The 17,708-nt window shown below is 34.3% G+C and overlaps 1 protein-coding gene across 13 annotated transcripts in view; it reads left to right on the top strand.

Annotated features, from left to right (window-relative positions):
• The window catches only part of ADGRL2 (adhesion G protein-coupled receptor L2), a 271,627-nt gene that overhangs the window by 230,846 nt on the left and 23,073 nt on the right, over positions 1-17,708 (top strand). For 8 of the 13 annotated variants that reach the window (XM_019919571.3, XM_073787967.1, XM_033864333.2 and 5 more), the window contains 8 exons: positions 271-561; positions 1,347-1,450; positions 2,297-2,482; positions 3,295-3,333; positions 6,133-6,316; positions 15,038-15,163; positions 15,433-15,638; positions 16,730-16,903. In XM_019919571.3, the coding sequence (XP_019775130.1) occupies positions 271-561; positions 1,347-1,450; positions 2,297-2,482; positions 3,295-3,333; positions 6,133-6,316; positions 15,038-15,163; positions 15,433-15,638; positions 16,730-16,903 (1,310 nt within the window). Of the gene's footprint in view, positions 1-270; positions 562-1,346; positions 1,451-2,296; positions 2,483-3,294; positions 3,334-6,132; positions 6,325-15,037; positions 15,164-15,432; positions 15,639-16,729; positions 16,904-17,708 lie in introns of those variants that run through there. The other 5 variants (XM_019919572.3, XM_019919578.3, XM_033864365.2 and 2 more) reach the window with 3 other exon arrangements.

The following is a 17,708-nucleotide window of genomic DNA, read 5'->3' as shown; positions in this document are numbered from 1 at the left end:
CTAGCACAATTAGAGTCATAGAGCAAAATCTATGGTAAATCCTAAACTGCCATCGCTTAGCCAACAATATGAATAAATTGGAATAAATGAAGAGATTTATTCTTCCTCCCACCCTACGGATATTCTCATTAATTTCTCATTTTGTTGGTTTTGGGGTAGTTGGATGGGTAGGGTGTGTGTGTGTGTGTGTGTGTGTGTGCACGTGCGTACACGTTCACATATGAGTGCAAGTGTGTGTTTGAGATTAACATACTCATCTTTTTTCCGTAGTGCCTACCACAGCTGTGACAGTAACTTCTTCAGCTGAGATGTTCAAAACCACAGTATCAACCACAAGCCCTTCACAGAAAGGCCCCATGAGCACAACTGTAGCTGGATCTCAGGAAGGAAGCAAAGGGACAAAACCACCTCCAGCAGTTTCTACAACCAAAATTCCTCCTGTAACAAATATTTTTCCCCTGCCAGAGAGATTCTGTGAAGCATTAGACGCAAGGGGGATAAGGTGGCCTCAGACACAAAGGGGAATGATGGTTGAACGACCATGTCCCAAGGGAACGAGAGGTATTTCCTGTCAAATACTATATATACATTTTAAAACTTATTTTAGGGGCTTCCCTGGTGGCGCAGTGGTTGAGAGTCCGCCTGCCGATGCAGGGGACACGGGTTCGTGCCCCCGGTCCGGGAAGATCCCACGTGCCGCGGAGCGGCTGGGCCCGTGAGCCATGGCCGCTGAGCCTGTGTGTCCGGATCCTGTGCTCCGCAACGAGAGAGGCCACAACAGGGAAAGTCCTGGGTACAGCAAAAAAAAAAACCAAACAAACAAAAACTTATTTTAAGTAGGTTCTGAACTACACAGAAGTGATTTTATTTGAGGAAAGAGATATTTACGATAGCTAACTTCATTGTTGTTTTTGTTACTTTGGTAATATAGCACATGTAGACAACTTAAAGGTTTTTAAACTGTAAAAGTCATTTAAGGTCAGGCACTGAATTAAATTCTCTCCCTCTTAAAGACCTAGGTCAAGCCTGAGATTTTTGCCCATGGATTCTCTAGTGAGGCTTCCTTACAGCTGTCTTTCTCATTGCAATGTATCATTTTGGATGAGTCCCAAGAAAATCAAGGGCTTTTTGTTTGTTTGCTGTAAATGTCTGATATTTCTGTGCTGACTTTATATTTACTGTTTATAGTCTGTATTATACCCTACTTTTCATCAGTTATTGTCAACTACTTCCATTAATGTTTATTCAAAATTTAACACACGGAGTAGGATCATCATAGCTGATTTCCCGAATGCATGCAGAAAAAATGGTTTCAATTTCATTGTTGCTTTCTACATCTGTTGTAGGAACTGCCTCGTATCTCTGCATGCTTTCCACTGGAACATGGAACCCTAGGGGCCCCGATCTTAGCAACTGTACCTCACACTGGGTAAATCAGCTGGCTCAGAAGGTTGGTTGGAACCTTTTAATATGATACACATTGGTGATTAAGGGCTTTAACTTCTAACATAAATAATTTAACTTTGTATGTTAAAACCAGCTTCGTTGCTCTTTGTTCAGCGTAAAAGTAAAAAATTATGCATAGCTTTGTCTGTAAACTATTTATTCAAAGTTACATATGTTTTAGGGCATGCTGTTTTCTATGTTAAGCTTTTTAATGAGTACATAGTTGCTTAATTTCATTCATATTTAGTTCTGTTTCTTTTGATGTTTGTAAGACAAATAGTGTATTGGCCTAATAAATCAAGTATCATTAATTTGCAACTGAATCCACAGAATGCAAGCAGATGTTCATATTGCAGATGATTATGATAGAATAAGAAAAATGACTTTAAAAGGCATTAGTAACTTTAATATTACATTGTAATGCAGTGACATTTTAGTTTCTCCTTCGCCATCTACCTTTCTAAAATGCAAGCAGTAGATAATAATAGCCCTCAGTATTATATTGATTACATTTTCACTTAAATTTTTGGATCATTGGAATAAATAAGTAAGATTTTTAAATAGCAGTTTTAAATGGTTGCAGTGAAATGAGAGAACTATCTCAAAAATTTTTTAAACGATTTCTGATTTTTTTACCTTTTGTTTCTTTAAAATGTCTGATTAAGTATATGTTTTTGAGGATCTAAGAATCTTTAATCATCTGAAATGAAGAGAAATTATTGGTCTCAGTTGCAGATTTTGACATATTTGCAAATACTTTTCTCACCACAACAAAGGTACTTGGGGAAAAAATAAGAAGCCACAAACAGAACAAGAAATCTTACTGAGATAATATAAACTGTCATTTCAGATCAGAAGTGGAGAAAACGCTGCTAGCCTTGCCAATGAACTGGCTAAACATACCAAAGGGCCAGTGTTTGCTGGGGACGTGAGTTCTTCAGTGAGGTTGATGGAGCAGTTGGTGGACATTCTTGATGCGCAGCTGCAGGAACTGAAACCTAGTGAAAAGGATTCAGCTGGACGGAGTTATAACAAGGTAGGTAGAAATTTTCCGTTGTTTTCAATTAGATGTTTTGTATGGCTGCTCTGGATTCTTCCAGCAGTTAACTGCCTAACTTTTGGCCCCCTGGACAAACGCATAGAAACAGAACTTCTAATTTGGTTCATATCTCAAGAAAGAATTATAGTTGGGAAAGGAGCAACGTGCACACCCATCCCCACCCCCCAAATGACGCTAATTACCTGAGGGAGATTTTAGTTGGTGGTAAACGTCATCTGCCTGGTTTTGGTCAGTACTCTCACTTTGGAAGGCCCACTAGGAGAGATTCTGTTACACAACTGATATACTAATACAGTCAACTCTTGTGATTGTAAGAAAATTGTGATGCATATAGGAATGTTAGCCACTGAAATACTGTTTTCAGTGGTAGGTTTTGAGAGAAGGACAAGTTTCCTTTGCTAGGAGTATAGTGTGTTAGTGCTACTAATTTTTCCTACCTTGACAAAAATTTGATAGTTATTTTAACCACACTGTAAAGTGTTTATATGAAATTCATATGAATCCGAAATCTGTGGCTGAAATGGTTTTATGGTTTTTTTCTTCCTTTTCATCACATACTTTGTCTCTAGGTTTATCAAGATACTTTGGATTATCGTGTTTAGTAAAATACAGCTGAAAACTGAATACACAATCTTGGCAATCAGTATAGACTCACACAAATCCAGAGGATTACGGTACATAATAAACGCTGAGCTCAGGACCACCAGCTTAATTTCTGAGGATTTCTTCTTTCCTCAATTTTCAACAGATAAAAATCTAACCTGATTTTCTTTTCTTTTACTAAAAAGCTCCAAAAACGAGAGAAGACATGCAGGGCTTACCTTAAGGTATCTCCCCTGTGCTGTCACCCTGCTTTCTCCCTTCTTCAGCTACCTGTTACGCTTTATCATCTTGCTGCATGATCCAATGTATTTCAGTCTTTGATAATTATATAATGTGCCCCATATCAGCTGTACAAATGTTGGCTTTTCACAGGTATATTACTCTCAGAATAAGCAAATAATTTATTTTTATAATTTTTGCTGTTTTTCCATTCATCCAAACATACAAGAATTTTAATGAAATATCCTCTGAATTGGAAAGTTATCATAAAGTCTCGTTATATCCTGTTGTCATCTCTGTGGATTGAAAAACAACTTGAGTGAAACAGCTATGATATATTCCTGGCAGTTTATCATATCAAAGACTGTGTAGTCATAATGTATGTGCATGAAAAAGTCACTGCTTTCTTATCTCTGTGGTGTACTCTTAAATGAAACAGGCTTTGTCTTGAAATTTTTTGGAGTCATTTCTAGAATCAGGTTGATAAGGGGATGGGTTACTAGAAATAAAATATAAATAATGTGACAGTGCTCTCGATATATGTTATATGTTGGTTTTTATCGAGATGATAGAAACGGAAAGCCACTGTTTGGCTCAGAATCCTTGTCCACTGCAGCCAGTTTTTCTCACTGGTATATCCAAGTAAAATAGGAAACATGGTGAGGCTAACTGGAATTATGCCAAACAGTTTGGAATTATTTGGTAGATCCAAATAATAAAGAAGTTCCTTTTGCTGGGGATGGTTACTTTCTAACCCTACTCATCTGGGGACCATATTCCTAGTCAATCAAACCTTGAAGAACTAATCTGTATATGTATGAAAACAAAACGAAAGAACTTTGTAAGTTTTGTAGAATAGAGATTATTCAAAAGATATGACTTCACCAGTTTTAGTTGGCAAGATCTAGAAAAAAAGAACAGCATTTCACTAACGAGTAATAGACATTGCTGCATCTGAGAACTTTACAGGAAAAGGCAGTGGGAAAGTCTGTTTTTAGGTGGTAATATTTTGTAAGTCCCTTATTAGCCTGTTTAATGGGGGCAAAGAAATAGATACTGAAGTGTATAGAATTTGTTGTACGGAAATTTTCAGCTCACCTTTAAGGTATTAGTTAACGTGTGAAATGTAATAATTAGTATGTTGCCCAGGACATATATCTCAGTGGGAATAGAATAGCTTTTTTTCTTTGGCAGGGAGACTACTTCAGGAATATGATTAGGCTAATGATCATTTTGATTCCACTAGAAAAATACAACCAGTAATAACTAAGGAGCATTACAAATTAATAAAAGCATGCCATCAGCGAGTTATGTGTATAGGTAGTAAATTTCAGCATGACCTTAATTTCTGACCAGTGTCATGTTCAGTATGTCTCAAGTGAGCTTCTGTGTTCAGATAAAACTAATAAAACTCCTTAAGTTACAAATCAGAAGCTGACTTACACTGTGCAAATGAAGCGAGTTCCTGCTTTGTGACAGAGGATTCATTTGTAACTTAGATTAGAGGCTCCAGTCTGTATTTCTTGGTGACTAATGAATCTGGCCTCAGCAGACCAATTTCTGTTCCATTCTAGTTAATGGCTGTAGCAGTATCAGTGTGAGCATTTTGACTATTCTATCTCCCATCAGAGAGAGAAAAAAGCCTTTAATGCCACTTGCGAGTACCTTCTACCTGCTAGGAAGGTCGTGGTGGCTCACGTGGCAGACAGAACGAGGATATTAAGTTGGACTAAGCTAATTAATCTTAACTCTGACAGTAGCCTCAAACAACTTTTCCCCGTGCTCATTTCAATATAGTACCTCAAACTAGCAATTTTTGTTGTTCTTTGTAGAGTGTGTTTTTTTTTCTCAGTGATTATCAGTAGATCAAAACAATTGATATTTGGGCTTAATGACACATTATGGCTAGGTAAATGGGAAAGAGTAAATAAACTCAGTGATTTCAGTTATCCAAGCCATAGTCAGTGTACAGCTACAGTAAGTATCAGTACAAAAGCCTGCCTTCAATTGCTTAACTGACCGGGTTACATTTTTATTTAATGTTGTTTTACATGGTAATAAACTAAACCTACACGTAGGAATATTTATAACTTGGATATTTATTAAGACTTTACTTTGCCTTTCTGTTTTTCTTAAATTATTAGTATAGGTTTTAAATATTTTGACTGTTCTCTTGATCTCCTTAAAAACAGATGATTGTTTATGAATTAAGGTATACTCTCGAGTGTTTTTTAGCTGGCCAGGCAATTGGAAGAGTTGAAAATGTTCACAGATAACTTATACACTTTGAAATCACCTTGTTTTTTTCCCAATGATAATAAGTAGACAACGTTATAAGGCACAATTTTGGTTATTATTTTTAGTTCAGGTTCCAAAAAACAATATGGTTTAATTTTCAAGCATAGGTATTAGGCTACTCTAGAGACACCAGTGTTTTCTATTTAGAACATTTAAGTCTTGAGGTTTTATGGAGGAGTGACCATGCATGTAGGGGTAATACCTCAGATTAAGAGCTGACACTGGTTTTATTTCTTTGCAACAATTGAAATATGATTAGATAAACAGAAACGAGTCATCTCTTTATACTTAGTCTTTATAATCAAATAGTAGTCTACTGATATTCAGCTAGTTCTATTTTGAAAGGGTCAGACATCAAGTTGGCCACATATATGTTGTCCAGGTGTTCTTCCGTAAGAGTAAATCATCATGACAGATAAACATTACAGTTGTCACTAGTCAGTGGTTGAAAATCACCTTGGTACTAGAAGTAGTCAAAACTAATGATAGTTTTCTAATGGATGCAGGCAATTGTTGACACAGTGGACAACCTTCTGAGACCTGAAGCTTTGGAATCATGGAAACACATGAATTCTTCTGAACAAGCGCATACTGCAACAATGCTACTGGATACATTGGAAGAAGGAGCTTTTGTCCTGGCTGACAATCTCGTAGAACCAACCAGGGTCTCAATGCCCACAGAAAATATTGGTGAGTGAATCTATTGTCAGGTTTAATTTTGATTTAGAAGATAGATGTTTAAGAGAATAATGCTTCCATTGAGTCTTGTGAGTTATTTCCCAGTGCCAAACTTCTATTTTGTCCAATTATTTTTGTCCCTTAATAAGAGATATTATTGATCACACTCATAAAATTAATGCAAAAGCCAAAATCTATCCTATGTCTTTTAAAAGTTGGTGTTTTTTTCCAACTGAAAAATCATTAAAGGAAAACAGTGTGTAGAGTACTTAACTGCAAGAATATGGATTGCTTACGTAATGAAAGTGCTTGCTGTGGAGCTGTGGCGAATGCCTTTCCATTTTATACAATACGTTCCTAATGAGGTTAAATTACTTTCTGAAATGCGTTCTCCCAAATATTTTAGGCACGCAGATATTTGAGCCAAACATTTATATTAAACAGAACTGCTTTCAGGTGAAAATGTGGTCAGTGAACTACATCACCCATAGAGCAGAATATCCATGCTTTATAGACTGTAAAACAGCTGCGGATAGTTTTGAAGCATCATTTAGAATTTAAATGCTGGCAGTGAGAGGTAGGAATTCACTTTTGATGGTATTTGAAAGAAGTACTACTGTAAGTACAGTGAAATTATATTAATATAGGCTTGACTGATTTAGAATTGTTATTCAGTGGGGTTGAGCTCGAATGAAATTTTAGTATCCCTTAGTAAAGTAAAAAAATTTCCACAGCATAAATGTAAAAAAAAAACCAAAGGGAACACAGACTACTTTTCCATCGAAAGAGTGCATTGGAGCAGCAGATATTGAATGAAGTTTTGCTATCTGGAATGCCATATCTTATTGCCTTATTGTGCCTACCTAAGTATGAGACTTTTATTTAAAAATACAGAGAAACAAGGTGTATAGGAGAAATAGACATCTATCAGATTATGATACCTGGATTTAAGCTTAAGCTTATTTTAAATAACTGAGCCTTAAGCTTATTTTAAATAACTGAGTTTTTAGGAAAAAAGGTATATTAAAATCATGTTTTTATTTACTTTATGAGGTTTTGAAATGACAAATAATAACTTTAAGTGAAATCAAAATAATTTGGCCTGCTTTAATGTGGGAGACCAGTCATAAGGAAAGTGATATTCTACCATAGCTTAGTAGGAATAGACAGTGAATAAAGCTCCTATTTTATGTCTAAAGCTTTTGTTATTTTGAGGTTTAATTTATTTAGTAGTCTAATAAAATTCCTAACATACGCATTAAACAATTCTTCTCAAATGTTTCCAGGGACGTACCTGTAAGGTAAAGGAGTGTGGACTTGATTGTCTCAGAAGATAAGTCATAAAAAGTATTGTTTAAAGTGTTGTGTTGTGACCTCAATTTGTTTTCTAAATCTTCTGAAGGCTATTTTAAAAGCAACCAAAAAACATAAAATTTCCCATTTAAGCTCCTTCCAAGAGTGCAAAGAAATTTTGATAGGGCAGGTCAACATCCTCTGCTCCCACCGGCTTTACGTATGCAGAACACTTTATTATTATATGTCTGAGATATTTTTATCTCAGTTTGAGAATGGCCAGGAATATTTTTTCCCTGATACTTGTGTTTTTCAGAGTTCTAAATGTTTATCCTTTACACTGGTTTTTAAAAAAATTTTAATTAAAGAAAGAACATTGTGGGTAGAGATTCTCATAGCGTATAGTACACATTTTACTGCCTTCTCAAAAATAATGCCCTGAACTTAATGTATGCATGTATTTATTACCCAAGAATTATCTATATGAAGGCCATTTTACATATTCCAATATATTTCCATGTCTTTTATTTCACAATTTTGTGAAAAATAATATCTGTAATTTAATATGGCATTCAAGATTCAACTTTTTCCTAGGACTTGTTCTCTTTTTAGACATGAGAACTAAAATAGCCCATTATCCCTTTATGTCTTCACTTTATGTTCTCATCTAAATTTAGGGTGTGGATACAGTATCTTTGATTATTAAGACAATTTCATTCTCCTCCTTAGTGGTTTCTCCTTGAATCCTTATTTTCACTTGATTGTATGATTTACCCTTATACATGACCTCGTAAAATGGTATAATTATATGTTATAATTATACCTGATTATAGCTTTTTAAAATCAACTTTGAGGTATAATTTATATACAATAAGAGCAGCTGTTTTAATGGCACTCTTTGATGAGATTTGACAAATGTACACCCATTTAACCAACAGCATGGTCAGTATTTCAGCCACCTCAAAAGGGTCCTTTATAATCTTTGTCGGTCAGTCTTGTTATACCCCCAGCCCCAGGCAACCACTGATCTGCTTTATGTCACTATAGTTTAGTTTTACTTTTTCTAGACCTTCTGTTGAATGCTATCATAGACTATATACTCCTTTTGATCTGGCCTCTTTTACACAGTATAATGTTATTGAGATTCATCTATGTTGGTGCCAACATCAGTAAGTCTGTCCATTTTATTGCTGAATTTCCATTATAAGGGCACAACACTATTTGTATATCTATTTATACATTTAGGTCATTCCCACTTTTTGACTGTTATTAGTAAAGCTGCTATTTTCCCAAGTGATTGTACCATTTTATATTCCTAATAGCAATTAGAGTTCCAGTTGCTTCACATCCTCACCAGCATTTACAATTGTCTTTTCAAATGTCTTTTTAAATTTTAGCCGTTTTAGTGGTTTGTAGTGGAATCTCATTTTGGTTTTATTTTGCATTTGTATGGTTGCAAAGTTATGTTTTGCTGAAAACTGTTCCAACTTTTCATGTTCTTATTGGCCATTCATATATCTTTTTGTGAAGTATCTGATTTTTCCCATTTTGAGTTCTTTGTTTTATTATTGGATTATAAAGATTATTTCTATATTCCTGATACAAATCTTTTGTCTCATATATGTATTCTGAATATATAGTCACTCAGCATGTGACTTTTCATTCTATTTTCTTAATGATATCTTGAGAGAAGCAGAAGTTTTTAATTTTGATAAAAAATCCTCATTACCCAGCTTCAACAACATCTAGCCAATCCTGTTTCACTTATTCCTCTCACCATTGTATTATTAAAGCAAACCCTAATATTATATTATTACTTTAAATACTTTAATATGTATCTTAGACTTTAAAAAAAAACAAGCCATTCTCATATTTTAAAAAAAAAATCAAAAACAGGAAAGATAAAAAGGGGATTTCAGTTATTTGATTTTTGTAAATTTGTTAATACCTAATTTGTTTAACCAGGATACAAACAAGTTCATGTTGTACATTTGACTGATGCATTGCTCTTACTGGAAAGGAAGAGTTTTCCATCTACCCTTCGAGGTTCTTTGGCTGGTCTAATAACCCCAGGTTTAAATACCACCCTCCAATACTTTCTGTTGCAGCTTATGAAAAGAAGCACATCATGTTTGATTGTCGTTCTTTGTGATCTTAAGATTGATTATGTGGTTTAGTTATTATCAGCCTAATCCAGCATAATAAAATTCCCTATCATTTATTTTCCCAATGGGCTTAGCAGCCAGCTTGATTGTATACCTCAATTTAAGCTTAGTTATACTGCAGTAACAAAAACCCTAAAGTCACGGCAGCTCTCAACAACAAAGTTTATGACTGCTTTACTCCATGTCACCTGAGGCTTAGCTTTGCTTTGCTCCCTGCCATCTTCAGTTGGCTCCATGTTGCTTTTACCCCGGGACGCAGGCTGATGGAACCTAGTACACTGCGGGTCTGCTGGCAGAGGTCCTAGTTTTTCGATTGTACACTGTATTACTTTTCTTCCCCTTTCCTCTCACTGCAGCCACTACTCAGTGATGAATTTGACAAACAGAAGGACAGAGAAATATATTAAAATCCCATCTTCAGCACTGGCTGTGAGTGAGGCTCTGGGTGGCTCTTCTATGAATCACGTGTGTTCACTTTCAGGAAATCTGTTGAACAAAACATATATTATGTCGGCTATACAAAAGTATAGAGAAAATCATAAACATCTGTGTAGCAGTCACCCACTGAGCCACATCTTAGCATTTTACCATATTTGCTTCAGGTTTTGGGGAAAAGAAATAGGTATATATAATCTGGACATCCCCTGGGTCCCCTCCTTCCTGATCAGATGAAGAAGAGGGTAACCATCATTCTTACTTTGTTAGCATTAGTAAGCTTTTATTTATTTATTTTTGCTCTACAGGTATGTACATTTAACTGTTATTTTTCATGTCTTTAATGTTAATGATTTCACACTATAAATGTAATTGTATAATTTTCCCTTGCCATTATATTTTTCATATTTATGCACATTGATATGTGCATCTCTAGTTCATTCATTTGCTCTAAGAATGCACAATTATTTAACTATGCCTGTGATAGATATTTTAGTGGCTTACACTTTTTTGCTGATATTATGAAAACTGTGGTGAAAGTTTTTATATGCCTCTTACTCATACATTTGTGACTTTCAAGATATATATGCGTGCACACACACACAACCTAGAAATAGTTTTTGAGTGGTAGAGCATGCCCATGTTTAACTTTACTAAATACTGCCACGTTGCTTTCTAATGTTGTTTTACCAATTTACATTCTCACCAGTAATATCATTGTTCCCCGTCACTCTCTTTGTCAACACTTTATTATTGACATAAATTTTGTCATTCTAATAGATTTGAATTGATCTCATTATTTGCAGTTCCCTGATTATTTAATTCATTTATTGGGTATTTTAATTTTCTCTCCTGTGAATTTCTTGTCCACAATTTTTTCCTGTCTATCTCTTTCTATGTAGGTAATGCATTCTGGAAACTAACTCTTTGAAGATTATATAGTTTGCAAATGGTTATTCTGTCTGTGCCTTCTCTTTTGTACCTTGTTTATTAATCTTTTGTTTTACGGAATAATGAACTCAAATTATCAATCCTTTCTTTTAGGATGGACACTTTTGGGATCTTGTTTAAAAACTATAGTGTTTTGGGGGGGTGGTTTTTGTCCCCTGATCAAGAAATTTTTCTCTACTTTGCAGTGATAAAGATTTTATACTTTCTTTAGAAATGATAAAGCTTTGCCTTTTTACATTTATGTTTTTAATCCAACCTGAAATTTATTTTGTTTATAATATTAATGAGGGAACTAATTTCATTTTTTTCTATACAGATAATCAGTTGTTTCAGCACTTTCAGTGCACAAGCCATTCCTGTCCCCAGTGGTTTGTAAAGATATCTCTGTCATATATCAAGTTCCTGTACATGTTGGGAGTGTCTGTTTTACATTGTTGCTTTTGTTTTTGTTTCAATACTATTAATATCTGGTGAGTCCTTTCAACCCTGCTTCTTGAGGAATCAGATTCCTCTGGGCTGCTATTCGGCATGTCTCTTCCATGTGCATTTTAAAATCGTCTTGTCAAGTTCCACATACTCAAAGAAATCTTGTTGGAATTTTTATTAGAATTAGACTGAGTTTGTAGATAGATTTTGAACGAAGTGTCACAGATTTATCTGTTGAGTTCTCCCAGATTGGGCCATGATAGAATTCTCCATCTGTTGTTAGGTTTTCTAAGTTCTATATTTTTCCCAGTAATGTCTTGTACTTTTTCAATTAGGCGTATTCCTAGGAAACATACACTAATTTTTATTGTGAATAGTATTTTTTAAAAATTACATATTCCGGGGCTTCCCTGGTGGTGCAGTGGTTGAGAGTCCTGCCGATGCAGGGGACATGGGTTCGTGCCCCAGTCCGGGAGGATCCCACATGCCGCGGAGCGGCTGGGCCCGTGAGCCATGGCCGCTGAGCCTGCGCGTCCGGATCCTGTGCTGCGCAACGGGAGAGGCCACAGCAGTGGGAGGCCCACGTACCGCAAAAAAAAAATAAATAAATAAAAAAAAAACATATTCCAATTGTTTGCTGATTGGTGTACAGTTGATTTTGCTGATTGCAGACTTGCTAAATTCTTTTCCTTCTGATATTATAGAGTCTCCTGCCCATTACTATGTAGTTAAGTATATTTTCTATAAATAATGAACACATTGCTTTTTCCTCCCAGTCTTTGTACCTTTTATTTTTCTTGAATTACTGCCTTAGCTAGGTCCTTCAGTACAGTGCTAAATAAAACTTGTGATAGGAATGATCCTGACTTTAAAAAAATTGCTTTTAGAGTTTTGCATCATTTTTTTCTGTAAGTTTGGATACGTAACCATTACCTGATAACAAAACCTTTATCTAGGCAAGGAATTTTTCTTTTATTCTTACTGTTTCATAAAGATTTTTTATACTGAATGAGTGTTGAAATTTGTTGAATTCTTTCTGTTAATATTTTTCTTATTTAATTTCATAATTTGGTTAAAGACATTAATATATTTTCTAATGCATTAATTTCTATATGCCTTTTTGAGTTAAACTCAGTTTGTTCAGGATATTATATTTAAAGTGTATATATAATTTATTAACTATTTTTACATACTTTAAATAAGTGAGGATATCCTATAATTTCTCTCCTTTTACTGTTCTATGCATCAAGAGTATATATTAGTTTTGTGAAATGAGTTGAAAAACATTCTCTTATATTCACTGGAGCAGTTTGTTAAAGATTCAGTATATATTTAACCATGAGTTCATTTTCTTAAACGGTCATAAAGTATTGGGGTTTCTATTTATTTAAGTCAGTTTTGTGTTTCAAGAAAATTTTCCCTTTTGTCTGTCTGTTTATTTATTTATTTATAGTATAAAGTTGATTGTTGCATCTCTACTAAGATCTATATTAATGATCCTGTTTTTAAAAATTCAAATTATTAATTTTTTACTATGGACATGATTTTAAACTTTAATAAGTAAATATTTGTTGAATGAAATTAAGTCTTTGTACATGTGTATCTATATTTGGAAAATTTACTGAAAACTTAAAGGATTTCCTTTTTTTACCCTGTCTTCTGTCTTGTTTTAAGAATAATTAATAATTGAGAACCCCTTTTAGTGTGAAGAAGAGAGAGGTATATATTAAATTTATATTTTTGTCACTCATTCCCTTCACCCACTACCCACAAACATGGAATCTGTTATGAGGACAGGTGATCATCCACCTACCCACCTGCTTAAAATTTCTAAGCAAAGTATCTCTACCAGCTTCTGCAGCTGATAAAATTCTAGGAGTTATATGACTCTCATTATAAACTTATATTTCAGGTGCTTGACATGTGGTCTCATAGCTTATAAAAATTTCCAATGTTATGATTTCATATTTACAGCTGAATCTGTATGTATTTTGCAAAACAAAGTTGAGAAAGATTTTTAAAAAATAGCATCCAAGAGTTACTCTGTAATGGTATGAGTCCATTTTGCTAAAAAGAGAGTGGGTGAATTCATTATACTCGTGTGTGTGTGTGTGTGTGTGTGTGTGTGTGTGTGTGTGCGTGCACACGCATGGCACATACAACACTTAGACACATGTTTGTCTAAGTATAGAAATAGCTATTCAAGGGTATATGCCATCAGAGAGGGTGAAATTCAGAGGAAAATGTATGGACTGTATTTATTGAATTATGTGTTACTTTTTAAAATTCAAATACTGAAATGAAAAATTTTCATCCAGTTCCTCTCATTTCATCAATAAATGGCACATTCTAATTACTAATATGAAATAGTTTTCTTTAGTGGAAACAATGATGCTTTTTCATTCTTTTAAATAATCATATGCTGATATAAAGTATTGCAGTCTTTATTGGAGTTACAGTAGACAGCATTTATGTTGAAGATGTTACTATTGTATTTTTTAAACAAAGTTAAACAACATTGGTCTTGTTGATCACATAAATGTTCTTAATGTTTATGCATTGTCTTGTTTTTCTTACATGTTTTCCAGTGTTGCTACTTCATTTGAATTTTTGAACTTTGGATTATACTGTAGTGGTTAGCAAACTTTTTCTATAAAAGTCCAAGTAGTACACATTTTAAACTTTGCAGGCTATGTGGTCTAAGCTGCAAATACTTAACAGCCATAGACACTATGTTCATGGGTAATCATGGCTGTGTCCCAGTAAAACTTAATTTACCCAAACAAGTGGCAGGCCAGATTTGGCCCACAGGTCCTATTTTGCCCAACTTGAATATGTAAAAATTGATCATTGCTAGTGAGAATTAATGGGAAGTTTGAACATAATGCCAGACATTTTCTCTTGAATAATGCTATGCTGAGCTCCCTACTTTTAGAAACCAGAGAAAACCTATTACTGCAAAGTTGATCTATGTAATCTTATGTATTAAAATGTGTTATATACATAGAACTAGATGTCTACATGCAATAAAGGCTTCACATTTATAGTTCGTATTTTGTTTTACCATTACCAAGTGATGGTCGTTGAAAATTACTTAACATAGAGTCAAAAATCATTTTGAAATATTTTTGTTTAACTTAATGATTTAAATGAAACTTTGATAGTCGTGTACTATAAATCCGACACTCATATTCGTAGGCTAAAAGACTGGAATTAGTTGACAAAAGATATAAAACTATGAAGAAAATGTTAAAATGCTTACACCAAAATTTTTAGAGTAGTAAAGTTTAAGACCTCTTAGAATAAGTTGTTTGTTCATGATTTTGTTGGACTTGGACACTAAAGTTTTTTACGTAGAAAAAAAGGAAAACAGTGGTTTCTTTGCAATTATCATTTGCCTCTTTGTAGTTGAATTTAGAGAATACCCCATTTTTCCCCCTCCTTTATCTTCTGCCTTATCCAGTTCTGGAAGTTGCAGTGCTCAGTACAGAAGGACAGGTCCAAGACTTCAAATTTCCTCTGGGCATCAAAGGGGCAGGCAGCTCAATCCAACTCTCTGCGAATACCGTCAAACAGAACAGCAGGAATGGTAAGATGGAACAAAGTCTTTTAAAAATTGATAGGGTTTTTGTTCAGTTAAACCTATTAATTCTAAAATACTGAGTGTTTGACTCCTAATATAACAATTACAGCTTAGCATTTATAAGCAGATTTAAAGTAATGCCTTCTCTTTCCCAGTAAACTTAATCTGAATAAAGATTCCATAAGGATTTGTTTCATTTTATTCTTATTTTATTGTATCTCATCTTATTCAGAAGCATATTTTCTGTAAAGACATATGACTTTTTACCTTCCTAGGTCTTGCAAAGTTGGTGTTCATCATTTACCGGAGTCTGGGACAGTTCCTTAGTACAGAAAATGCAACCATAAAACTGGGTGCTGACTTTATCGGTCGAAATAGCACCATTGCAGTGAATTCCCATGTCATTTCAGTTTCAATCAATAAAGAATCCAGCCGAGTATACTTGACAGATCCTGTGCTTTTTACCCTACCACACATTGATGTAAGTTATGTATGCTAATGAAGTAGTGGAAAATTATAAAACCAGTGAGGAAGGAAAGCAAAACTAACATGCTAGAGATAGAGAGAGGGGGAATGGGGAAGTGGCAGAGAGGAAAGAAAAGGCCTTCCCATTTGAATTTCAAATGTTGGACTAGGTCAGAGACACAAGTTTATTTAAGTCTGTGAACGTAAAATTAAATGAGCCTGGTTCAGTGATTATTAGAATTTAAGTGTATTCTTAATGAAAGCTAATTCAGTAATCAACAGGAAAATGTAAATGACTATAATTTGTTTTAGAATGAAAATTAACTGTTACCCTAGCAGCACGATAGCTCTGCCTTTTTAGTATGACAGGTCTTTTTGGTTTGTTTGTTTGTTTACAGATCATATAAACACAATTGTTATCAAGCCCTGTGTTTTTAAAAATATAGAGTCGAAGAGATGCGATTCCTCTGCTGTGCCTTAGAATGCAAGTTGGTAGCTAAAAACACTGTGTTGGAAGATTGTCTGCAGAATTTGGCTGTTGTTATAGTAGAGAGAAAAAGTGCCCATAGATAGCCACGTGAATCTCCAGAATTCATTAGTGAACAATACATTTGTGTGGCTATTCTCTTCTTATATCTTCTGCAGTTGCTTCACTCTCTTAAGAGCTTGACATACTAACTACAGGATTCAAATTGTCCCTATTGGGTCATTTAGAGCAAAAATGGGCCCCAAACAAAATAGATTTTAAAACACTTGGTCCTTACAGAATTTTCTCAGAACAAATTCATGGCTTTAATTTTGTCAGAAAAGAAAAAAAAAATGATTCTGATGGACCATCAGTATGTAAAATCATAAGATGGAAATTGTAATTGTGTAAAATGGGTCTTTGGTAATTTAGAGTACACTTTAGAGTGTTTTGGACTATAAAGCCCCTTTTAAGTTAGATATCTGCCTTGTATAACATAGTCTACAGTTCTGCTGATGAAAAACTTTATAGTCCGAAACATGAAAAGTTTAATCTAAATTACCTTTTACACATATTAAACAATGGCTATTGCCATCTTAGAGTGTAAAATCCTAATTTTACCTTGTCATTTTATTTCCCAGCCTGACAATTATTTCAATGCAAACTGCTCCTTCTGGAACTACTCAGAGAGAACTATGATGGGATATTGGTCTACCCAGGGCTGCAAGCTGGTTGACACTAATAAAACTCGTACAACGTGTGCGTGCAGCCACCTAACCAATTTTGCAATTCTCATGGCCCACAGGAAAATTTCAGTAAGTATTTGCACTTCTAATTAGTAGCAGAGAAAAACCTCAGAGATTCAAAACAGCTTGTGTAGTAGTCCCTTCTTTGGGTGTTTATCGTAACTAAAAAGCAAACAAAGTAATGTGGATTTCTAATTGCTTTTACATTGTCCATATATTTTAGGAAGTCTTGGCACTATATTTATTGCTACATCTCAAAATCATGTGCTTTATAGACTCGTTCTAAGTTTTTCCCTTTGGGCAGGTGTCAGGCAGAGGCTGTCAGGGATTTAAAAAATGAACAGCAATAGGTTATGCGAAAGAGACAGAAGGCTCTAAAGTTTAACATGCCCTCACCATCTTGAATGTTTGAATCTCATTTCAAAACTTTTGTTTTAAATTTCCTAACGACTTTGCACACTGTGCCAGACTGCAGATTTTGAAAGATCAGAATGGCTTCCGGAATATTTCTTAGTATTCATTTCTTCTTGTGATTAAGAGAACATAAGCCAGGAGATAAAACTATTTAAGAACTATAACATGAAAGCTCTCAGATCTATTATGTGCTTAACTTTTAGTGTATATATATATATATATATATATATATAATATAAAAACTCAAGGAGAAACTTAAAATTTGACTACTTGTTAGCCTGGCAAGTCATTAAAATGCCAATTATTTTGAAATAACTAAGTAGTCTTTAATCTGTTGTAAAATGTTTTCTGTATGTTTATGTAAGTAATTATTGTGGTCATAATTTTCTAGGTAAAATCTACTTTCATAGATCATTCTTTGAATATAAAAATCAATAAGATAATATTGAACTCTGTTATA

This window comes from Tursiops truncatus, chromosome 1 (assembly GCF_011762595.2).
Source record: "Tursiops truncatus isolate mTurTru1 chromosome 1, mTurTru1.mat.Y, whole genome shotgun sequence".
NCBI lineage: Eukaryota > Metazoa > Chordata > Mammalia > Artiodactyla > Delphinidae > Tursiops > Tursiops truncatus.
This window is presented reverse-complemented; position numbering and strand designations above follow the sequence as displayed.